This window comes from Lonchura striata, chromosome 1, assembly GCF_046129695.1.
Source record: "Lonchura striata isolate bLonStr1 chromosome 1, bLonStr1.mat, whole genome shotgun sequence".
Taxonomy (NCBI): domain Eukaryota; kingdom Metazoa; phylum Chordata; class Aves; order Passeriformes; family Estrildidae; genus Lonchura; species Lonchura striata.
This window is the reverse complement of record NC_134603.1, coordinates 73,534,287-73,559,505: the sequence shown is the minus strand read 5'-3', so window position 1 is coordinate 73,559,505 and position 25,219 is coordinate 73,534,287. Positions and strand designations below refer to the sequence as shown.

Below are 25,219 nucleotides of genomic sequence, written 5' to 3'. Positions count from 1 at the left end.
TTTATCAGTTGGTTTTGTCATTGTTATTTAGTATTTGTGATTATGAATCTTGAGACTGAGCAAGATTTAAAATAATACATTTTGCTAGCTGCCTCTCTAAATAGTGGAAGAGTCTGCCTTTTCTTAGGTTTTGTACTTGATTATACTGTCCTTGGACATTAATAATGAAACTGTAGGAACAGAATTAAGGTGATATGTTTATTTTTAAATGTTTCAAAACTGTAAAAATATCACTGCAGTTTAACTCCTTGATGTATTTCTTATTAGTTTCTTAGCTCCTAATTTGTTTAAATGTCTTATTCAACTTGTAAGAAATTTATTTTCACCTGGAATACTCCTTTTGTTTAACCAGTGCTTTTACAGGTTAAAATAAAAAGTGAATTGATTTAATTAAGTTTTAATCTAGAGACGTGTTCATATGCAGAAGCAATATAGAGCTAAAAATTATGAAATTAAGGTGACAAACAAAATACGCAATATAAAGGACAGCTGAAAGAGAATTAATAATATATTGAGAGAGTAGGTTCTGTGTCAAAATGTGAGTTTCTTAAACTATGTTTTTGAATATGTATTTTTGGGTTTTAGTTTCATTATTGTTTTTGTGTTGTTTTTTTCCTTTGAAACTGCATGAGCATTAGAATGGTGCAATGGAAAGGAAATAGAGAAAAAAATTGAAACAAGAAAAAAGTTACTGACACTATTCTAAATACAGTAGAGTTTATTGGGGGGTTGGAGTTTTTTCCCCATCGTTCTATTCCTAACCTTCACACTAGCTACTAGTGCTTTACTAAGCCTTAGGGAAATACTTATTTTACTGGGATGACTTATTGAATTGATTTTAATTCTACTAATTAGAGATAATGTTCTGAATTATATATTTCTTCAGCAAGTTTGGAGAGGCTTAGCAAAACCGATTGATCTAGGATAACTGGAAAAATACATACTGTAGCATATACAGATCATGAAATCCTGAAACTAACTGAGCTAAATGTATGTAAATAAGATCAAACTTGTACTAGTATTATTTTTGAGGATATCCAAACCAGCAACCAAAACCCCCCTGTTGTCTGCCTGCTGGCACTGTTTCAATGAGTTTTGTCAGTCATTTATTAATGACATATGGTCTGGATGAGAAGTGAAATGGATTGAAAATTGCTGAATAGTCAAGCCCAGAGAGTGTTGATCAGGTTCAAAGTTTAATTGGAGACCAGTAATTAATGGTGCTTCCCAGGGGTCAGCACAGAGTCCAGTTATTCTCAACATTGTCATTAGTAGTCTGGGTGATGGGGCAGAATGCACCTTCAAGCTAGTTCCCAGATGAAACAAAACTAGGAGGAGTGGTTGATATGCCAGAGGTTGTGCTGGCTCCCAGATGGACCTTAACTGGAACTCCATAAGGTTCAACAAAGGGAAGAGAAAAGGTCTGGACCTGGGGAGGAAAGGTCCCACACACCAGTATACACTGGTGGCCACACATCTGCAAGTCAGCTTTGGAGAAATGGACCTGGAGGTGCTGGTTGACACCAGTCTGAACGTGAGCCAGTAGTGTACCCTTGCAGGAAGAAAAAACTATTGACATCCTGAGCTGCGTTAGAAGAAATGTAGCCAGCAGGCCAAGGGAGGTGGTCCTTTCCCTTTTTCAGCACTTGGAGTGCTGTGTCTGAGTCTGGGCTCCCCAATACAAGAAAGACATAGATATAGTGGATGAAATCTGTCTAAGAACATGAACATCAGTAATCTTTTTTTTTTTTTTTTTTACTGTGACAGTCTGGTGCAGGTTGTCTAGAAATGTTGTGGAATCTGTCTTTGGAGGTATTTGTAAGACACGTGAGCATGGTCTTTGGAAACCAGCTCTAGGTTGTTCAAGGCCTATCTTGAGCAAGGGGTTGGACAAAATGACCTTCAGAGTTCCCTGCCGACCTCAACTTTTCTGCAATTTTATTTGCTGTAAGAATTCTTATTAATCAGGGCATGTCACCTTTCAGCATGATTAAGGCTATGAATGAGACAACAGCACTGTTACCTCCTTTCTTTGAGAGTTGACTTGTGCCTTTCATATCACCTGAGGAAACAAATGTATGCTAATTCACAGTGAATATATTTTTTGTTGTGGAAGTTAGTAATTTCAAGAGTATGTTTTTTCTAGTGCAATTATTTAATCAATTTAGACTGTTTTTCTTTTACAGAAAAATTATTTGCAATTTTTAACTGCAGTATTTATTTACCTTCATTCTCTAGTGCTACTTTTTTCCCTAGCACTTAAACAAGTATCATTTTTCATCATTCAAGTTTCAGATAAAAAGAAAGAAGGCAATTAATTTTTTTTTCTCGTTTTGTCTTTAAAAATGGTGTTGCTGAAATTGCCATATCTTACAGGTAGGGTGTACTCAGCACTCTCATATGTACATCTAACATATAATATTATGTATATTAAATCTGTTTCTGGGTGGTGAAACTTCTAGTTATCTTCACTTACCCCCTCATCGAACCTTTGTCAATTATTTAAACTGCTAAGATTTTATTGCTTGCTTTTTGTTCTAGATGAGAAACCAGAGGAATATAATTTAGATATTCCCAAAGTCTATGAACCAATCTCCTCATTTCATCAGCTACGGAATAGTTTAAATAATTTTTTATATACATACAATGAGAATGTTCACGGTACTGGAATGGACATGGTTTTATTTGAGGATGCTATGGTTCATTTAGTCAAGGTACAGTCTTGCTGGATTGTCATTTGTTGTTGTTCACTTGCCTACATCTCCTTTGAGTAGAGGTATGCATGAATCAAGGTAAATTACTTCTGAAACTGCAGCAACTAATTTATTGCTATCAAATATTTGATCTGTCATACTTTGACTAGGTATTAAAACCTATTAAAAACTTTTCAGAAAATGCACCACATGGAACTATTCTTTTATACCTATCTTTTGTGTTTGGTTGTATCATGGTGCTAGCTATTCTAATTCTATTTCAACCTTCCTTCTTCTTAATTCTTCTGGGAACCCTTCCTGTCTTTGGAATGAGTCAAATGAAATTCAGGTTAAGACATAATTGTTTGCTTCTGAAGGAGTATGCACAGCAGAGTACGAATTAATGCAGTCCAAAATTCTTCTGTAGATCCACAGTATGCTCACTCGATTTAAAGTTCTTTTGAATATGGATTGAAGCTGACCATAACATTGACCACAGCACAGCTTGATAAGATTGTTCACACAGAATAGGCCTCATACAAAGGAGAGCCTTTTTTTTTTTTTAACACTAGAAACCCTATTGTCTAAGTTGAATACCAAGGTTTTCAGTAATTTTTAAAAATTATGAAGAACTAAATATGTAATTGCATCATCCTCACAAATACAATATTGAATATCAAAACAATTTAAATGTAATTATAATTGAAAAACACATTGCATCTGCAGTTTTCAAAAATTTTGGGTGAATTCTTGTTATTTCACAAAATTAGTCTCTTTCTTTCTAAGTTCACTGCAAAATTAATGATGTTCTGCTCTGGAATTCTTTAGAAGAATTATAAATAATCATTACACTTCCCAATAAGTTTCTCATTTATTTCCAGGAAAAACTATAAGAATTTTGGATGTAATAATTTTTTTTCACTGAACAGCCACCTGTCATCAGGAATATCTTCTTTGGATAGCTAGATGGTGAATACCTGAAATATGTTATTAGTATTTGCTTGGATAAAATGATAATTTTATGCTTTATACAAAATGCTTTGCTTGGATAAAAAGTGTTTCTATGATTCTAAATTCTTGAAAACAGGAACAACTGTGTAGACCTGAGACAGCTTCAAAGAGAAAGTGAGATAGGCACAGTGGAAGTAATGCCTAATATGAACTGACGTAATATGACTTGAATGAGTTAAAGCTGAGTGATATCTTAAATAGAGGACAAAGTTTCCAATTAACAGCTTGTGAGCTTCTGCCTGGAACAGATCTAATAGCCACTATTGAAATGTTCAGTGATATTGCAAGGGTGTTGTGCAAATTAATTTTTCTTTCTCTGGTTAAATAATAAAGCTTAGAGTAAACCTTCATCATTGATTTTATCTTTCTTATGAAACATTAACCTATGGAAAATAATAAATACATTACATTCAATATGTAAAATAAATAGGTTTAAAATTAGGGGAAATTGACATGACTATTTTTAATAGCTTAGAAAGAAGTCACTTAGAGGAGGGGCAAGCAAATAAGTGTCCAGAGCTGTTTATTGACATGTTGGAATTCTGGAGTCATCAAATAACTGTTCAAGATAATAAAGAGAATGGAAGCCAATCCCATGCATCATTGCTTATATGGAGGAGACCAGCTGCTAACCAGCTGGCTGGTATTATTGTGTCTTTGAGAGAGAATTGGCTCTGTGCTGCTCTGGATATTAGTGTAGGCTCTTCTGGGTGCAGTGAAGGTCTGTCCACTTGCAACTGATGGGCTGTCATGTTTCATGGCATTGCTTTTTGGCTCTGGGCAGTAGGACAAGTGCTGTATTCAGTTCACAGTTAATGCTGATTTTTTTTTTTTTTTTTCTCTGAATTCTAAAGGGTCTGTTTATTTACATTGCACAGTCCTGAATTGAAGGGAAATGTGGAGAAGTAGGAAGCTACTGCCTTTTGATTTAAAAGATAAATAATGAAGTGGGAAAGAAATGTAGATCGAATTGGGAGATGTTTCACTATGATCAAATATTCATACTTGATACTGTGCATATTTTCAGTCAAGTAAATGAGAAGCATAACAAATTTCATCATAAAGGCAGTATTATTACCTGCTGCAGAGAATAGTGAAGACTCTGTCCCAAATTTAACATGCCTGGGACATATGTTTTGGGTCACAATGAAAAGACTTGGTGAGATGAGTCTTACCAAAGCTATCCAGAAGTCATGGTATTGGGGAAATTATTATTGCCTTCCCAATTTTGATAATCCGTCATGCTGTGATAGCACATTGCCAAGAAATCACAGTTGAGATTTGCTTGTACTTTGTGGGACATGTAATTCTACTTATAACTGAACATACACAGTGATGGAATCAAATGGTTGCTATAATATTTGACAGGTCAACAGTAAATATTGCAAAGTACAAATGTTCATTGAATATATTCATAGTAATATAGAATCCCTTAATCAAACCTTAAAATTTTCATTTGTTCTTAATTTCTAATATAACTTTATTAATGGAGTAGCATAGAATTTTTGGATGCGTGACTCTTACACGTTGTAGCAATAAATGGCTGGTATATTACACAGATTTCTCGTATGATTCACACTCCTCGTGGATATGCTCTCTTAGTTGGAGTTGGCAGCTCAGGAAAGCAGAGCTTGACAAGACTGACATCCTTCATAGCTGGGTATGACACTTTCCAGATAATGTTGACAAAGTGAGAATTACCTGAAATTTAACTAAAAAAGTACTTTGTGTTTTAAGTTTTCCTATAGATAAAACAGTCTCACATTCTCTGCTAAACATAGTCTGATCACTGTCACATAGAGTGGAAGGACATTAAAATCCTTTGAAACTTACTAGATTTGCTTGATTTTCTAAAATAATTGTGAATTTTTACTACCTTTGGACTAGGAAATTATTTTGTGTCTTTCACAGAATGAGAGAGAATATTAGTGGTGTCAAGTTATCTTTGAGTCTTTATACACAGTACATTAAATGGTACTGAAAATATATTTAGGTGGTTATCTATCCAAAAGGTCGTTATGAATTAATCTTGTAATATTTGAAATGCTGTCATCTGAGGATGTTGAATCTTTGTCCCTACCATCTAATTTGGTAGATCTTACATATATATCAGAATTTTGACAACCTTTACCAAGTACATTTTTGCCTTATTTCATATTGTTCAACCCAATGTGGTTTCTTTTGAAATCACTCACAAAAGATAAAAAATAAATTATAAATCCTTCTCTGAATGCCTCAGAATGAATACCTTTCCAACTGTCTGTAGTACAGGTCAATTTTGGCACTCAAGATGTCATTTTAGAAAAGTGAATTTATTTTAAATCTTTTGCAGGTGTGTTGGCTGCAGAAGAAATTTTAGGTTCACATGTGGCAATGTTCCTTGGTACAGGTCTCATCAGAGGATCTATCTGATATAAGCATGTTTTTGCCATAAGTTGATTATCATAAGACATTGTTTCTAACTTAAATTTGCTTTTTTTTTTACCCTTTTGGTCAGAAGACTTTTTTAAACTGAGATGAGTATTTGTTAAACTTTTTTTTTTTAGATCACACAACACTTTAAACTTGATGGAAGATCTGAAACTCTTATACAGAACAGCAGGACTGCAAGGCAAAGGCACCTGTTTTCTTTTTACAGACAATGAGTTCAAAGATGAGTCTTTCTTAGAATACTTGAACAATGTTTTGTCATCAGTGGAAGTAAGATGATCAATTTTCTGCTTTTTAAAATTCATAATTTTGAGGTAAAATAACATAATTTATTTGAATATTTTGTTATAGGTTGAAGACTACACTTCCAAAAACTAGAACTCAAGTGATTTTTGTTGTTAGAGTATTATTAAAAATGAATGCAGTCTACAAAATCTACAAAATCCTAGGTCAGACCAAGAGAAGCTATCTCAAGGGACATGGGAACAGCTTTAAAAAAAAATAAAATTGAGACTTGAGAAATATTACTGATGTTTTAAAAAGTTGTCTGTTAAATTTACTATTAGTGTGCCGCGCTCCCGCCCCAGATCCCTGTTCTCAGCCCTGGCTAGCTCTCGTCCTGGGGCGAGGGCGGGCGATGGAGGCACCCTCCGCCGCTCCCAGCTGGGGTTTGGAGAGTGCCTTTGTGGGTTCCGGGCAGCGCTAGCAAGCCTCGCGGTGGTAAATGAAGAGCGGATCCTGCTGGGGGCTAAGTCCAAGTTTATTGTAGCCCAACGGGGCCAAATATCCTAGAACGATGCCAGCCAACAGGAACAAGCACAAGGTGCTTGCACTGGCTTATAAACTGTAAGGGAGGGGTATCTAACGACCAATGGGGATAGGGATAGGGGGTGGCTCCGGGATGGGGGGATATGGTGGGGTCTAATGGGGGAAGGATATGGGGGGAGCCCCAGGTCCTCGCCCAATCACCCGGTGCCCTGAGTAGAAGCTTCTGGATGGATGGGAAGGGACACCGAGTGATAGACAAGGCACCCGGGGGGGGGTAAAGGGGAGGACTGCGTCTCTTCCAGGGTGATGGACAGCCACTGGAGAGGCGGGAAGGGAGGACAAGGCGGGAAAACTGGGGACAAACCAAGTTGTACATGGGGGTACAAAGGAATAAACCGATACATAATATAGGGATAATAAAACATACAAATAACGCAACTCCACATTAGTGTACAGTTAGTTTTTGTATGGTAAATTTATGTCCAGAATTGATGGATTTTATTGATTTTATTTACTTATTTATTATTTCAGGGTTATGTTTCAGAATAATTACTACTAGTTATTAGAATATAAATATAAGGAAGGAAAGCTATTGGAGGGTGGCATTTAAAATTTACAGCAAGTTACATTTCAGTCTATTTAATGGAATAACTTCATTAAAACTTCTTGTTAAAGAAGCTGGGGGGTACTAATAACTTCACTGCCTGAGATTTATGTCCCTTCCTACAATAATGTGTATTAAAATAACCTCATGCTGTATCCTCTATTTTGGATCATCTCAAGAAGCATGAAAAATCTTCCTTCTTCCCAAAGGTGTCAAACTTATTTACACGTGATGAGGTAGATGAGATCATTAGTGATCTCATTCCCTCCTTCAAAAAGGAGCATCCACAAAGACCTCCAACCAGTGAAGCTCTGTATGACTATTTCATGGTCAGAGTCCATCAGAACCTTCACGTAGTTCTTTGCTTCTCACCAGTAGGTGAAAAATTCTGAAATAGGGCCCTGAAGTTCCCTGCTCTCATTTCTGGATGCACTATAGATTGGTTCAGCCAATGGCCTAAGGATGCTCTGGTGGCAGGTATGTATAGGTTTTTTTATTTGCAGACACATAATTTTCTTATCAGTGGTCATGTAGCTGTAATTGTGTTGAATTTTAACAAAATAAATAATTGATTCTAATATTTGATGTAGACATTTTCTTCTTTAAAGACTGTTTTATTATGCTGTTGAAATATTTCTAACAGAGGAATGGTTTTGAACACAGTTTAAAAAAAATTCCCCGTGAAGATGCCTTAAAAGTATTTGTAAAGAAGGCAAATAAACTAAAGAAAGAGATTATTTATGAATATGTCTGTGATAGGGCATACAGAGGAATGCTGTGATTACCCAGTCCTTGGTAGGTAGCAGCTAGGTTCAGCGTGAAAAAGCATTTGCACACTTTGGAGATGAAGAATGACAGATCCTTCGTTGTACTTTTTACTGACAAGTGTGGAATAATATTCAGAATCTGACTGTGAAGAGTAAAGAAGACTGAGTTTTCAGGAGCTGGGTGAAAGCTAAGATACTTCATGTCGACTTGTTTTATAGTGACTTGTTTATAAGCTAAAATGTTTTTGTAAATATTTACTAACCTTTAGGCTTTCTTTCTTTCCTAAGTGTCTGAACACTTCCTGTCCTCATTTGATATGGACTGCACTGCTGATACAAAGATGGAAATTGTGCAGTGTATGGGCTCATTCCAGGATGGAGTGGCAGAAAAGTGTTCTGATTACTTTCCAAGTTACAGATGTTCTACACATGTGACTCCCAAATCCTACCTGACTTTTATTCAGGGATATAAAACTACATACAAAGAAAAGCATGCTGAAGTGCAAATATTATCAAACAGGTAGATTACTCAGGTTACTTCTGTTTTTCTGTAGTTTTCTTCCCCAGGTAGCATATTCTGAGATGCTTCATTTCAGTGCATGGCTTGTCTCCTCACACAGCAAAAAAAAGCTATTTTTAATTCCTAAAATTATGCGAAGGTGTAACTTATTCAAATATTGTAGTTGCTCTTGTCATATAAGATAAAGACTACATATATTTGGGGGGTCAGAGGGGAAGAGTAGTGATGCATGAAAAATAGAGGTAGAGGGAATATGGGGTGAATATAAATGATACCCATATGTTTCTAAAGAGTAAAAGAAGACATCTACATGTAATTTTATATTATATTGATAATAGCATTTAATTTGTCAGGTGGCAAATTTTGTTTCCTAACTGGACACTTGTAACCTCCTGTTATGAATATGTAAGGGATGTCCTAAGTAGTTTTGTGAGCACAGAGCCTTTCTTAGACTCCTGAGCTTTTTAATCGTGCATTATTAAGGTGGTTTTGGTATACTTATTTCTATTTCCAGATGCTTTATTAAAGTAATGATATCTATTTGCTGATATATCTCCATGTCAGGAGCACCCAGCTGTAATGTAAAATTAGCAATCAGTGCATCAGTTGGTATCACCCTTAAGAAAAACTGCCTTTTCAGTTTTGAAATATTGTCAAAAAGAACTGGAAACCTTAAAGGCTTAAACTTGTTTATTTGGCTTTGAAACATTCTTTGTCTTCAAAGTCAAATTGAGTTTGAAACCTGTAGTTATGTTAGGGGTGAAGACTTGTACAACAGAAGGGTGTTGCCCTGTTTTCTACCTTCAGATTTACCAAGTTAGCTCACTGAGTCCAATTTCTTCCACTTAAACTTATTTGCACTGTCTGAATTCATCAGCAGTTACACTTTGTCTGTTCTCCTGTATTTGTTCAGCTGTCCAAGTACTGCATAGCCTTCGCAACAGCAGTCTCTCTAGAGGCCTTTTAAGCTTTCTGAAAGGTCCCAGGTGAAGAATTTCTGATAGAAAAAAAGCACTGTTGAAGGGGCATTTTAATGCTGAATCAGAGAAGTCTTATCTCAATACTATTTATCTTTTCCTCTCTTTTGTTTGGTCTTGGTTTCTTTTGAGTTTCCATTTCAAATAAGAAATATTGATTGGTTATAATTTTCAGAATTTCAGCGATCAGAAAATGCTTTCTGCTGCATGGAACTCAGTTCTTTGATTATTGGCTCAAGAAGAACAGTGAGTGACATTTCTAGAATAACACAGGATTTTTATGCAATGATAAAGGCATACTATTTAATCAGAGGTGGGTAAAATTTCAAGCCACAAACTTTATTAATGTACTTTATTGTCCACTTTATTGATTCTGAAGATATCAGAAATGTAAAATTCCCCTCAAAGTTTTATTTTTGGTGTAAAACATAACTTGCAATTGTTCACTCTGATTGATATGATTTATTCTATAGATGGAAAGTAGAGTGTAAATTACATAGTGAATGAGATGCTTTTTATTTTGTTTTTTAACTTCAGAATAAATACTGGTCTGGAAAAATTGAAAGAGGCCTCTGAGTCAGTGGCTGCTCTAAGCAGAGAACTGGAAGTAAAAGAAAAGGAGCTTCAAATTGCCAATGAAAAAGCTGACATGGTATGTACAGCCTTCAAAGTGTATTGCTGTTTGATTTTTTTCTTCTTTTATTTATTCTATTTTGAAAAGATGAATCAATTAAAATGAAGTTAATTGTGGGAAAGAAAGGATCTTGGAGAAAATGATGTTGTTTGAGTTTTCTGAAATTGGAGAGATATGATTTTACAACAAAAACTTTTAACTATAGCATGTGGGTTTTCTTACATTCTAGGTATTGAAATAAGTTACTGTAATAACATAGGCTGTTGAGAATGTGAAGGGTGATGTTCAGAAAGTGAAAGACAAAGCCCAAACTATTGTAGACAGTATCACAGTTGACAAAGCCATTGCTGAACAGAAGCTGGAAGCTGCCAAACCTGCTTTGGAAGAGGCAGAGGCAGCCTTACAGATTAGTACTTGGACCATGTATAACATTTCCACTAAGAAGGTGGATGTCTGAAATACAAAATTGCGGGTGCATTGCATAACTCTTCACTTGATAGAAAATAAATATATGTATTTTGAGGCTTTTTAGGTTCAGTTTTGTTTTTCTTTTTCACATGAGTACCAACACCAAAATAGTCCCTTTTCAGAGAAGGGCAATTTTTAACTTTCTTTGAAACTGTAATTGAATATAGCATTTGCCACAGGTTAGACTAGTAACTGAAAATTGATACTATTATTAAACAGCATGTGCGCAATGAGTGAAGTGCTGTCCATGTAAAATCAGTTGTAATTCCATCCATATCCAAACCTTCTATTTTAAGTTTCCACAAAGAAATTGCATTTTCAATAAGTTTTCTGCTCTACTATTTTCTGTCTTTAAAAAAAAAAATATTTTCTTAGGCATTGTAGCATTATCAAGACTTCATTTCCTTCACCATACTTTTCTGGTACAGCTTTTTAAATAGAATGTCCATATATTTAAGATAAAAAAATAATATTTGTTGATCTTGCATAATATTTATCTTTGTCTGCTCAGCTGACTTTATAGGAGGATGTGCCTCAAGACATTTTACTGAGAGCAGTACTAGTGGAATCTGAAATACACCTGTTAGATGCTAGCAAGGAGCTCACATCTCAAGAAACAGAAAAGTATGAAGTAAAAACCTGAAGGATAGACAAACCTCAAAGGGTTTTATGTAGATTTGCTGGAAATTATACCTTTCCATTTGAGAGGCTTGTTGTGATGGTTAAAGAATGGCATGATTAGCTTTAAAATCTAGTGTAGAAGAATTTTTATGGCTCTTCTGAATGTAAGACTTCATTTTGAGTGAGAGATGCTTAATAGCCTCTGACTGCCATGATGCTGGAAGGGTAGAGTCCAAAATCTAAATGAAGGTGGATAATCTGACAGCTGGAGAAGGTTTGTATTATAGGACCTTGATATATAGACACAGAAAAAAGGTTAAAGAGCTAGCAACAGCAAAACAGCAAACCTGGTAGTGGGCAAGCATTCTGACAAGTGAAAAATAAGCAATGTTAATTAGTCAGCATCTGCAGTATAAAAAGGGTATCAGTATGCTGGGTCTGGACCTGTATCTTATTAAAGGTTCCTTTCTACTTTTGACTAAAATGTCTGAACCAAAACAATACTGCCCTTCTAGAAATGCAGGATGCTAATAACTGAAAACCTGATTTCAAGAAAAAGTGAAGCTGGCATTATTGTAAAACTTCTCAATGGGAAAAAGTATTTGGGCTTAATCTTAAAATTTTTGAATTTTCTATAATAAATTGCTTTGCTTATGTCTAAAGGGGAAAGGCAAACTGTCATAAAAAGCGATCTAGCAGAATGTGTCTATGTATTCTCAGCATGCATTCATTCATTCATTGTTGTTGTTTGACACGGAAAAAGAATTTTTCTCAGAAGGAAGAGATCAATTTGGATATTGACCAATTGAAGGTGGACACGCCTCTGAGAACACAGAGGGGTTAAAAGCAGAATTCCCAGGGGAACTCGCTCTCTTTGGTTCCGGTCAGCGCGCAGTGCAGCCTCTCCCCTGCCTGGCCTGTGGCTGGGTAGGGGAGGGGAAGGCCCATGGCCTGACTGAGGTGGGCCCAAGGGTGGAGGGACTGGAACCGGGCTGGCCACTGCAGATGGAAGGGTGGAGAAAATCTGGGATGTCTCCATTTCCCGCGCCCCCCCCCCCCCCCCCCCCCTCCACCCAGAGTCTTGAGAGAGAGAGGGAGAGAGAAAGAGACATCAGCAGTTTTGTCAGCAATTCCACTGTGGGGAAGGAGAAGAGCTGGGGGGGCTGCAAGGTGCCCAGCTGCCTGTGGGAACCGGAGCCTGGGCATCGAGCCATCCTCAGGAGTTGGGACTTTTAACCCTTCCTTGAGAAATGAAAGCTTCGTGAAATTTTTCTCCTCCTCGGTTTGAAAGAGAGGAAGAGAGACAGCTTGGACCCTGGGATATTGGAAGGAGAAATTCTAGGTGGGAGGAGATGATGGAGTGGCTTTTGCCTGGACTTTTTCTTGGTAGCCACACACTGAACCAATCTTCTCCTCCAAGAGAGACTGTATTTTAGGAGGATACTGGTGAGCCAAAGAAACCATGCTTCAGCTGGGAAAAAGACAGAAGTGGAGCGAACAGACAAAAGTTAGGGAGGTTTGTGGTGGTGCCCCCTGTCTTCAGAGAAGAAGAAGAGAAGAAGATCTCTGTTCTTGGACCCTTGGCCCCAGGAGAAAATGGGGGAACTGTGGTCCCAAAAATGAAAAACTGAACTGTTGTTTTTTTCCCCCTCTTGGCAGGGCATCCTTGAAAGGAAAAAATCCTAAAAGCAGTCTGTCCATCCATGCATTGATGGTGAGAGCACTGTGCATGGAAAGGAGAGGGTCACCATGGCAAACTTTCTTCTCCGGGCGGTGCCATGTGTGACATGGAAACACAGGATGTGTAAGGTGTGTTTCTTCGGGCATCTGTGGCACAGGAGAGACTCCTCTTCCCTCGATGGACTGAGTATCAATTGTCTGGAGGGTGGAAACCTGATTGGGGTCCAGGTTGTGTCTCACTGTGGTTTGTTGGAGTTGGGTGGTGGGAGGAGGAATGCATGGAAGGTTTTCATTTTGAATTTTGTGTGGTTTTTTTCCTTTTTTTTCCTTTTATAGTAGTATAGTAGTAGTAGCTTAATAAAGTTTTTTTTCCCTGTTATTAAGCTTGGGATTGCTTTGCTCTGTTCTTGATCGCATTTCATAGCATTTGGTTGAGAGATTGCATTTTCATTGGGGCACTGGCATTGTGCCAGTGTCAAACCATGACATACATACATACATACATTCATTCATTCATTCATTCATTCATTCATTCATTCATTCACTCCCTTAAGCAAGAATCTTCTCTGTATGGGTCTGCATTTTTCAAAAATGAATCTCATAATCATTATAGATTTTCAAATTTGAGCTAGGGATTCCTATAGTAGAATTCTGGTTGCAGAGTAGGTAAATGCCTATTAAAATATTTGATGAATAGAAAGGTCATTACCCAGATGAAAAGAAAAGTGATTAGCTATTTTACTTATTTTTTAGCATATTTTAAGAATGATAAATGCTACATTAAGAGAAAGGTAGGTACACAGCATCTTATAAGCATTTCTAAACATATAGTGAGATTAGTTTCTTAAAGTTTGAGTAAGAATTGTTAAAACTTTGTAGCACTTTGTCCTGTAATAAATGTAGCACATAACATACAGAACTACAGACAAATAAATAAATGAATAAAATTTAAATGTAACAATTTTGCCACAATTTGTATTTTAGCAAAAAAAAAAAAAAAAAAAAAAAAGGCTGAGCTGAATTTCCTAACAGAAAGAAACACTGGGTAAAGTTTTCACACAGATATCTCGAAAATCTCTGATGAATTATTTTGTGCACAGTGAACCGAACAAGCAGCAAAATATTGAAGGGAAACAAAGGGCTGGCAGAGGGAAAGCAATCTGGATGGTCTGCAGTGCTTTGAATTCCCTTTATTGAAGTATAGACACAAGTAATTAAAATCTGCGTCCGTGAATTCCCAGTGAGGCATGTGCTAGGCTAGAAGCAAGATGTCATGACACTGACAGTAATCTGTTGCTTACTGTTTGGGCTGTCGTGTACTTGGACTTATTAAACTGCCTGTAAATAAGCAAAACAACTGCTCAGAGTTGTGTGTGTTGCAGGAGCGGGTCTGCCCATCAGTTGTTCCCATTGTTCAGTGTTTTTATTGCTTTGTATGTGGTGCAGTAAACACTGCTGCTCAAATCGAGTCTTCTCCACAGAGACATCTTCAGCAGACTTTTCTGTGTTTTCTGATTTATGATGTAGAGTTATGAGTTAGTGTTATACTTGTACCCTAGGCTTATTTAGCCTTACTTTTTAGGGCCTAGGTTTTAAAACTTTATTATAATATATTTTTCTATGGCCTCCTTCTATGCCAGGAATATTCCTGGTAAGATGTACTAGGAGATACAAACATACATATACCAGGCCTTCTCACTGGTTTCCTTAATTTACCTTCATTTGCTGGATGTCAACAAAAAGTATTTTCTTTCTAGATACAGTTTCTGGTCAATATGTTCACATTTAAAAAACAAGTAAAATTTAAAGATATTTCTGATTTGATCTTTTTTATTGTCAAAACAGTTCATGGTAATTTTGAGCTTTAAGGTGTGGAGATGCTGTGCTGAGGTTTCCTAGGAGTTGATAGGAGTAAGTAGTGAAAATCTGACTGGGGGAGGTCCTTCTAACTTCATGCTTTTTAGAGGTAAAAATAACATATATATATTTTTTTCTCCCATTGCTTAAGTTTACTATTAAGTTGGGGAATTTATGCCCCATGTTTTATTAACTAAACAGTAACTGCTTTGCCCTTTGTTTTCAATTCCTAGGCAATAAAACCTGAAGATATTGCCACAGTGCACACACTGGGTCGACCTCCTCACCTCATCATGTGTATTATGGACTGTGTGCTGCTGCTCTTCCTGCGTAAAGTCAACCATGTGAAAATTGATCAGGAAAAACACTATACTGTCCCATCGTGGCAAGAATCGCTGAAGCTGATGACAACAGGGAACTTCTTACAGAGTCTCCAGGTGCTTGTGCAACCTTTTCCTTATTTTTTTTTTTTAGGGACAATGTTTTCCCTGGTGTTTGTAGGAGAACAAATGTGCAAGGGAAATCACACAATAGATCTGAAATGATAAGGACTTAAGAATAAATATGTCAGGATGAAATAAACTGTAATCCTTCTTGAAAAGACATGTTATAAATCAACTATAATTTTTGCTAAGTAAGGCAATAAATTTGTTTTAGGTGACAAATGACTCAAAGCTTGAAACATTTGGTTTTGATAGGCATTACTTATTTGCTTCATTAAAGCTGATAAAAACCATATTTTTTTCTGGTATTTAACTTTTCATTAATTTTCAGCATTTCAACTTGTGCACTGGTTTGGAAAAGCATAGATGGTTTTTAGGATGAACATAATCACAATCCCAGCTTTTAAAATTTGGGATTTTTTTATGTTCAGAGGATTTGTCTAGGGAAATGGAAACACTGGTAAACTGGTAAAAAAATCCTTTTTCATAACTAAAACAAATAATATTATGATTTGTCTATTTGGAATAAATGGCATATTTCCCTGCTCCACTGAGTGTTATCATCCCTGATTTCTGCATTTTGAGTTTACTTAATTTGTCACTGGTCAAGTAAGGGGCTTGAGCAGCTTTGTATGGTTGGTAGGGGCATGGATGTATGTAGTATTCACATTGCATCTACTTGTAAAGATTTTTAATTTTCTAATTCTTCAACGATTAATTTCACTCATGCTTAATTAAACCTATTTGTGCTTCAGGAAACAGCTATTTTTCAAGTTTGGGATTGGGTTTCATTATACATTGTAAACAAATTTGAAAGAGAAAATTGAGAGCTTTTCAGGAGGAAAAAGGAAAAATATGCTTTTTCAAGAAAAGAGTAAAAATAAATTCTTTAAAAATTAAACACATTCCAGTAATTAGACAAGGTAATTTAAGGGTAAGATAGATGGCTTTTGACCTTTGAAAGGATTGTCTTGCAGAATGTATGTTTTTGAACTAGAGTTTAGCGCTTCATTTGCTTTTTGAAGATTGTTAAAACTTATTCTGTATTAAGCAAAACGAAATTTCTAGCAGGACCAGTGATATTTTGAAACAATTATTAACTGTGTAACAGGAATAGTGAGTTGAGATAGCAAAGGTCATAAATGAAAGTAAACTTTTTTCCATTTCGTAAAGTGGAAGGACTTTAATAAAGGTCTCAAAGATACATGTGACAAATAATTTCATATTAGTTATTTGTAAGAAGTACTTGTGATCTTTCTAGTGTTCTATGTATTCTGAAATGCATGTATATATAATTTACACTTGTTGCACGTTTTGTATCTTGCACTTTCAAAAATTTTTTCAGCAATTTCAGAAAGACACAATTAATGATGAATTGGTAGAACTTTTGAGCCCTTATTTTGAAATGGTGTACTACAACACTGAGACAGCTAAGAGAGTATGTGTACATGTTGCTGGCCTTTGCTCATGGATGAAAGCTATGGCACTATTTTTTTCCATCAACAAAGAAATATTACCTTTGAAGGTATGTCTGTTTGTCAGTCAAAGACACCCTCTGCTCCTTCTCATCCTCACCTGTTTGCACTTGAGGATTTAATCTGTGGGAAACTTCATTTGCCTTATTTGTGGTGGTTATCTCTCTTGAAATTTATTACCTTGAAGACTGTACTTCTACAACAAAATATATTTCAAATATACTTCCTCTCGTACATTTGAGTTGTCAAATACAAAAGAGATGGTGTGGTTTTATGCCTCCGGACCACTGCTGGATGGGGTTAAAGCATCTGTCATCTAGGTAAATACACTACTGCAAATACTCTACATTAATTTTGGATTAGGTAGAAAAAAGCCTTGAGATTTGGTTCTTTTAATGTTCCAGATCTCAGTTCATAAGAAGATTTTACAGATACTCTTCATCTGTGTTATGCAGAGAAAAAAACCTGGGCTTAAGTAGTTAGAATGAAAGTCAGAAAGAAAGTGGTCAAACATGTTTAACAGAGAATAGCTTGTATTATAAAGGGAATGACTGAGAAGGGAGCAAGAATTGTATTTCAGCCTGGCATATTAGTTGGACAAATCAAATATACTTCTCTTCTGCAAGCCATGTCAGACTAACTTTTGTGTCACATGAAGAATGACTGGCATTCCCAGAAGTATTTTTAATTATTTTTTCTCTAATTGACATTAAGCCAACTGTTCAAGTACAGCTGTCTGAAACAAGAATTTAGTTTGTTGTAAAATTCAAATAAAAGGTTTTGCTGAGTTGACATCTCTATTGAAGAGTTTGATTTGGAAATGTAGTACAGGAAAAGCTTTCTGAAATATATTATAGCAAATACTTTGAAATTCTCTGTGTATTACTGCACATCTGTATTTTTATTCTCTGTAGGCTAATTTAGCAATTCAAGAGAAACGCCTAACCAGTGCTATGCTGGATCTGCAGAAAGCTCAAGAAGAACTATGAGCCAAGCAAGAAGAATTAGATATTGTGCAGGCAGAGTATGAAAATGCAATGAGAGAAAAACAGGTGAACTGACCTTCACAAAAAAGAAGTTTCTATCCTTGCTTCAAAGAACACTTATTGTGTTCTTTCACTTTTACTATTATTCCTTGTTGATGGACAGCAGATAAGAGACAGACAGTATTTGAATACTGCCTCTTTGCTTTCTACCTCTCTCCTTTGCCTCTAATCCTCTCCTCTCTTCCCTCCCACCCCTCAAAAACTATTTCATTTGTATTCTTTATTCAGTGCCTACTACTGTAACTTCAAATTCCATGTATGCTATATATGTATAATGTATTTGAAATTCTGAGTAGAATTCCCCAGAGTGAATAAGTATCAAGAATTTTATATACTATTCAGCAACTGCACCAAAATAAAAGTTAAGAAAAGGAACATTAAAAGAAATATTGAATCATGTTTCTGGGAGATGTTGAGAGTTTGTCCTGATATATTTTTCCATCTCACATTCCCTCCTCTGCATGGTGATAGAGATATTTAAGAATACATTTCTAACCTGTTGTTTATCCACTGGTTTAATGAGATGTAGAGATTTTTCTGGCCTATCAGACATACTACTGTAAACAATTTCTCTTGGTGCATGGTTTTCTCTGGACTCTGCTGGAAGATGCTGAGCATTGCTGACATAAAATGCAAACTGCCTCAAGCCTTATAAGTGGTTTAGCAGGTGAAAAAGAGAGGTGGACAGAACAGAGTAAAGAATTTGCCATGCAAACCAAGAGGTTAGTTGGTAAGTTTTTATCCAAAACTTGGAACTTGGAAGCAAATTCTTTGAATAATAGGGAGTAGTGAAACTGAAAACATTTGAAACGTCCAACTTTTCCTTTGTATGTTAGATCCCTGTCTCAAAAACAAGGGTAATTGTTTTAATTCCCTTGCTAAAGTCCTGTTAGGTGAAAAATAAATATAAGTCTAAAGTTCATATTTAAAAAGAAAAGATAAGGGATATTGTGAATGTGGAGGCATATATTTGGGGCACTAAAATTTTAACTTGACTGATATTTGTAGGTAACAGTCCAAAGAGAGTGAAAGCCAATAAAATGTGTATAACTGAGACTATATATCGAGGTGAGGAAGCCTGATACTCAAGGACTGACATTTATAGGTAGAAATCAATATTTTTAACTGCAGTTACTAATGTTCATAAGAATTTGCTTCTTAGAAGTTCATGATTAGGTTTTTAAATTTGTACTTGTAAACTAAAATACTTTGTAATAAATAATTGGTTAATTAGTTAGATCAATAAATTAAATTTATCTCATCATTTACTGTGGGCTGAACTTTCTTCTCTACTTTTTACCTGGAAAAGCTACAAAAAGCAGCCTTGTTGTATGGGTTATATTATAGTAACTAAATTGTGTTTTATTTGCTACTATAATATATATGTGTATTAACTTATTAAAAATCTGAGATAGCTTCCCTACATATTCATCCTATTTCTTTTATAGATAACTTGAAAGTGTCCAAAAAACACTAGCTCAGTATAAAAGTATGATATCTTCTCCAGTTTAAATTTTGCATTCTTATTTCAGAGGTACAAAAGCCCCTCAAACTATGGTGTCATGAAATTTAGGGGGGAAATTTTGAAACTGAACAGAAGATTAAAAGTTGTCTCACTTAACACCTCCATAATTATGTCTCTGACACTTTTTAATACCAGTACTCATCATTGTAATTGATTTACAGTAATTTCATTGAATCAGTACTTATAAGGGGTTCCACCCTGCCCCCCCCACAACTCCCCCAACACACACCCCCCCCAATTGTTTAAGCCTGTTCCTATGAATGCACAAGGAAATGATGGAACTAAAAATTCATGACTAAGTCCTCTCTGCCATATCCTGCTTGTGCAGGATCTGGTGTTTGGAACAGCATTACATGTGTGTTGAATTGACCTTAACAAGCCAACAGATGCTGATCTCTTGATTCCTACAATTGCACAGTAAGAACAAAGTAAATGTGGCCTCTATTGAAATGTACCACTGTCATGCCATGCACTGAGCCTTGGAAAAAAGATTGATTTGCCTTCTTTATGGGTCAAGGTGTGTTTTTCAGTTACCAGCCAAAACATAGCAACACTAGCAACTAGTGAAGGAAACAGCTTGTTTATTAATAGAATTGGCAAAGTTGTAATGCTTTGGTGTTTTTTTTTTTTTTTTCTTTTTTTTTTCCCCTCCTTTTTATCTTTGAGGTGATGTACTCTTGGCTACAGCTTTTCTGTCCTATTCTGGTTCTTTTAACCAAGAGTTCCGCAGTCTGCTGTTAAATGACTGGCAAAAGGAAATGAAAAACTGAAAAATTCCTTTCTGTAACAACTTGAACCTCATAGAAATGTTGACTGATGCTCCAACTATCAGTGCATGGAACCTGCAAGTATTGCCAAATGACAACTTATCCATACGGAATGGAATAATTGTCACTAAAGCATCTTGTTATCCTTTGTTAATTGATCCACAAACACAGGGTAAAATTTGGATTAAAAATAAGAAAGGCAGAAATGACCTTCAGGTAATAGAAATGCTTGTGCTTTCAAAATCCCTAAAAGCTTATAAGCATTACAATTCAGTGATTCCCCTAATGCTTAGGAAATTATACTTATACAAAAAGCTTGGCTTTATTATAAAGAATATCTCAGATATATTTTATTGGATTTGAGATTTGATTAGATGTGGAAGTGTATCTTTTAACATCAGTGACTCCATTGTTTAATGAATTTATTTTAATGGAACATAAACTTTGGAAAATAGGCTGGATGGGCATTGTCTGGTAATAAACATGTTTTCAGAATAATGTAAGTGTTAGGAAAAAACACCAACTAGTTGAATTAATACAATTTCATGTAAGGGTTTATAAATGAAGAATCATTTATAAAAGTTATAGCAAGATATTTTTTTCATCTTTTAATCAGAAATTATGTTAATTTTTGTTGTTTTAATATGGATGTCAGCTGCTAAGTGCTCTGCAAATATACAGGGAAGATGTAGTGCTACAATGTACAGTCTGAGGCAAGATACACAAATTCAATTCAAACAAGAAAATAGGAGGAAGAATGTTCTTACTTGCTGCAATTATAATTACATCAATAAACCAGCTTTAAAAAAAAACCCAAAAAACCAAAACCATAAAAAACCCAAAAAAACCAAATCCATAAAAATAGCTTGAGGTGTGATAATAGAGTGGCTCTGTGAATATAACTATCACTTTCATGGTGATTGTTATCTAGGTGTAGAAACCTTTAACGTTGCTTAGTTATTATAAAAATTATTATTAGTTTGTTTACAACTTTATTAACATCTAAACTGACTGTGCTTTTTGAACATGTTGAAAACCTCAATTATACTGGGGACTATTTAAAGAAAAGACTATTTAAGGTTCTGTTCCATGTAAACCTCTCCTTTTCAAGGGTGAAATAAACCACAGAAAAATACTTATCTTGGAATTTACCCTGGTGCACTTTGACATGGAGATGTTAACCAAAATAAAATTGAAGGTGCTAAAAGGTTTCTGTGAATTTTTCCTGTGAAATTCTTGAGTAGTTGTACTCATAGGATATCAAAATTGGAAGTGTGGCTTTGCTTCTATCTTTGCAGCTGAAAAATAGAACTTTGCATTCCATGAGATCTGGCAATAGGATATGCTGATGTTCCCTTTCCTTGAGCTCACAATGTTTGCATTAATACTAGTCTACTCACAGGATCATTGCTTTTGGCAGTATTTTAAAGAAAATGAATTAATATATAAATATGAAACTAAGAAAAAGATTGGCATAAGGTATTGCATCTATGTTTTTAGATCACTTCTTTGAATCACAAATATTTTAGAAACCACTTAGAAGACAGCCTTTCTTTGGGATGACCTTTTTTAGTAGAAGATATTGGAGAAGAGCTGGACCCAGCACTTGATAACATTTTGGAAAGAAACATCATTAAAACAGGTTCAGCCAACAAGGTAAAAATAAAACAAGTGAGCAAACTTCTCCTTAGCAAAATAACTCCTAATAAATATAGGACTATAAAAATTAAACTCATTTAAATTTGATCTGTGTTAATGAAAGAAAAAAAAAGGTAAGGTTTAAGTTCACAAATGGTTAATATATTTACTGCATAGAGTTCCTTATTCCTTTGCTTATGACAATTTTTAGAAGTTGAAATAATGTTTGAATGGGCCATTTAAGGTGGTCCTAGACTGTTCTTAACAATTTTTTTGCATCAGATGTATGATTTAAAACTGGATTTTCATGTCTTTAAGCAGAAAAATGTAACCTTTTTTCCTATATGCAGTATCTGAAAATGTGTGTATTGGCTTTTTATATTTCAAGACTTTTTTTTAACCTTTTACTTAAGGTAAAAATTGGTGATAAGGAAGTGGATGTTATGAATGGCTTCAGACTTTACATTACTACAAAACTGCCAAATCCTTGTTACTCTCCTGAAATTAGTGCTCAAACCTCTATCATTGACTTTACTGTAACCATGAAAGGTCTTGAAAATCAACTCTTAGGCAGAGTCATTCTCACAGAGAAACAGGTAAAATAATTTATTGTATCTCTTTTCCTGTCTGTAGTTCTTATATTTACCTGTAGAATATTTTACTTTAATTTATTACTCTCTATACCAATATTGCAAGGTAACTTTCTGGCTCTCTCTATTGTGATTATTCTTAATATAACCTATTTGTAATGGTTTAAAAAGTGGCACAGAAGCAATTGACTCATTCATGTGGAAGTTTCTCTGTCTCCTTATTGTTGCAACTGTGCTGTATTAACCTTATTTTTCCTGCCTCAATGAGTTATTACCTCATGAGAATGGCCTGTGAAAAGCAAAGGGGCCTGAAATCAAAACTGATGTTCTGTCTACAAGCCCTGGAGCTCATGGCAACATAACCTAATGCAAAGAATTCAGACTTAGTTACTTCCTTGCTCAACGGAAAATCGGCCACTTACTGACATACCTTTTGACATTGCAGATATATTAGTTGAGGAAATCCAGGTTCAAGATGCCAGTCCCAATTAACATGCCACATGGAGTTCTGGAGGGAGGATGGTTGGTCCCTTTTAAACTATGGAACAGCTAATCCCTGTAGCTATAAGGTCAGACAATGTTCACGCTATAAGAAACACTATGCAGCTATGACTGTGTATTTACTGGTGTATTTACTAAGATTTTGGCAATAGTTTCAGTTTACCTTCACTAGAGAGGAAGGACAGGAATATCTTTGTTTCCTTTTGTGGCATCTGTTGAGGTTCTCCCATCCTTCCAATACCTCCCTCTGCCCCGCCAGTGTAAGATTTTTATTGTTAATAGACTCAGTCATCTTGCTCACGTTGAGTAGTTGCATTTCATTCCCACACAGTGCACGGATCTCGTGAGAAAAATCACACTCAATCTGTTAAGGTCTGTTTTTTATCAGACAGCTTAATTGTACCATCAGCTCCTCTTCAACCACTGATAACTTGTCAACCCAATATGTAAAGAAATTATCACTGTCTATGTAAAACACTCTTTGATGTGTATATTCACAAAGCCTTATGCCAGACTTCACTTCTTGGGCCTTGAAATATAGTACATTCCTCCAGGAGACAGTTTATTAAATTCCTCTATTCATTGCTGTTGCTGTGTGCTTGCTTGGAGGACACAGGAAAGGGAGGAACTTGACTTTTCTCAGAGGAGCCAAGAAGTGATGGAGAACTAAAACTCATATTGGAACATGAAGAATTCTGATTAGATATGAGGGAAAATATAATTACATCAAGAGTGGTCATGCCCAGGAGTAGATTAACCAAGGATTTTGTGGGATTTCTGTTTTGAGAAGGGTTCAAGATTCACCTGGACATTGCACTGAGAAACTGAGCTGTTTAGGTCCGAGCAGGGGTTGAAGTAGTTAATTTCTGTAGGTGCCTTCCAAATTAAAATTATTCTATTGTTCAATGGCCTCTTTGTCACTAAGAAGGAATGTCTAATAAATGGACATAGGGTGCTCTCTCTACCAACTTCTCAGAGTGTTATGCTCACTACTGCTTTGTTTGAAACCCCTGGGGATATTTCCTTTAGATAAATGACAAGTGGACAACTTGACAGGCAGGGGAACTTCTACAGAATATACTTAACCATGTTGCAGTTTTCTTGGTCTCTCTTTATACACCTTGTGGTTCAAGGTTTCCTGAGGAGTCAATTTGAATGCATCACATCCAAACACTTTCCTATGACGTTTAATGAGTCATTTTTGGGAATTTGGGGGTTTCCCTCTTAGGTGTCTGGATTCTTTCTACCTTTTGTAGCCTTTGGTAGGAGTGTGGTGGAACTATTTTACTGTGAAAAAGTTTGCCAAATGATTTGAGCAGTATGATTGCTTGGTGATATCCAGTGTTACAATGTATGTGAGGAACTTCTTTCCCAGAAAGAGAAGAGATTATTTATTTGAAATCAGAGTTCTTCAAGATTTTTATGCACATTTCTATCCTTCCTATTCTACCATCTTTTATATAGTTCTGATCTTAGAATGAATTTATTTCCTTCCTTTTCCAGCAAGGAAAAGGAGCATGGTATTTAAAGTTTCTGCAAAGTCTGGCTCTCTGTTGTCTGCTGTCCATTAAAAGAATCTTTGTCACATATATCTCACAGAATTAATTGTTTACTGATAGGAACACTAGTACTGATTTCTTATTTTCCACCAGAATGTAAACCAATTGCAAGATACAAGTGAAGCATAAGAATAAGCATACAGCTGGTAGATCTGTATAAATTTGATCCTCTTTTATTTCCTGGAGTAATAGTATTTGAGAGATTTGATATATGTCTGAAGTTATTATATCTTATGATATTTAAATGATATCATTATTTTGATACATTGGCTGTTATGTAATTTGACAAAAAAGCTTGTTTTTTTAGTTTCATAGGTAAGTCAGATTAGTAGTGGAGTTATAATATGCAATAACTCTTTATAGTTTTTTGAATTTTCACATTCATATATCAAGATTTTTGCTGCAAAAAGGCTTGAGTTTTGTAAGGAATGGTTAATGCAAATTCTTTTACTTGTGAATTATTTTGTGAGAGGATGATATAAGCTATGTAGCAGCTTTCATATTTTATGAATATTAACAATAAATAGCATTCTTTGGTACAGTTGGCAAAATGTCATCTGCTTGTGAAATGAACTCCATAAAACAGGATCTGAAATAGTCTCTTTGGTGCAAGTTCCTTGAATTTATGTACTTGATAACTTGGTT

General features: G+C 35.5%; 1 protein-coding gene across 1 annotated transcript in view; it reads left to right on the top strand.

The window, feature by feature from the left end:
- DNAH5 (dynein axonemal heavy chain 5) overlaps window positions 1–25,219 on the top strand; it is a 127,811-nt gene that overhangs the window by 80,802 nt on the left and 21,790 nt on the right. Inside the window, 14 exon segments of the mRNA XM_077788575.1 lie at window positions 2,542–2,714; window positions 5,264–5,394; window positions 6,251–6,404; window positions 7,716–7,983; window positions 8,562–8,793; window positions 10,308–10,422; window positions 10,634–10,811; window positions 15,265–15,467; window positions 16,819–16,998; window positions 17,863–17,999; window positions 18,588–18,724; window positions 20,186–20,502; window positions 21,787–21,942; window positions 22,338–22,520. Coding sequence (XP_077644701.1) covers window positions 2,542–2,714; window positions 5,264–5,394; window positions 6,251–6,404; window positions 7,716–7,983; window positions 8,562–8,793; window positions 10,308–10,422; window positions 10,634–10,811; window positions 15,265–15,467; window positions 16,819–16,998; window positions 17,863–17,999; window positions 18,588–18,724; window positions 20,186–20,502; window positions 21,787–21,942; window positions 22,338–22,520 — 2,564 coding nt within the window.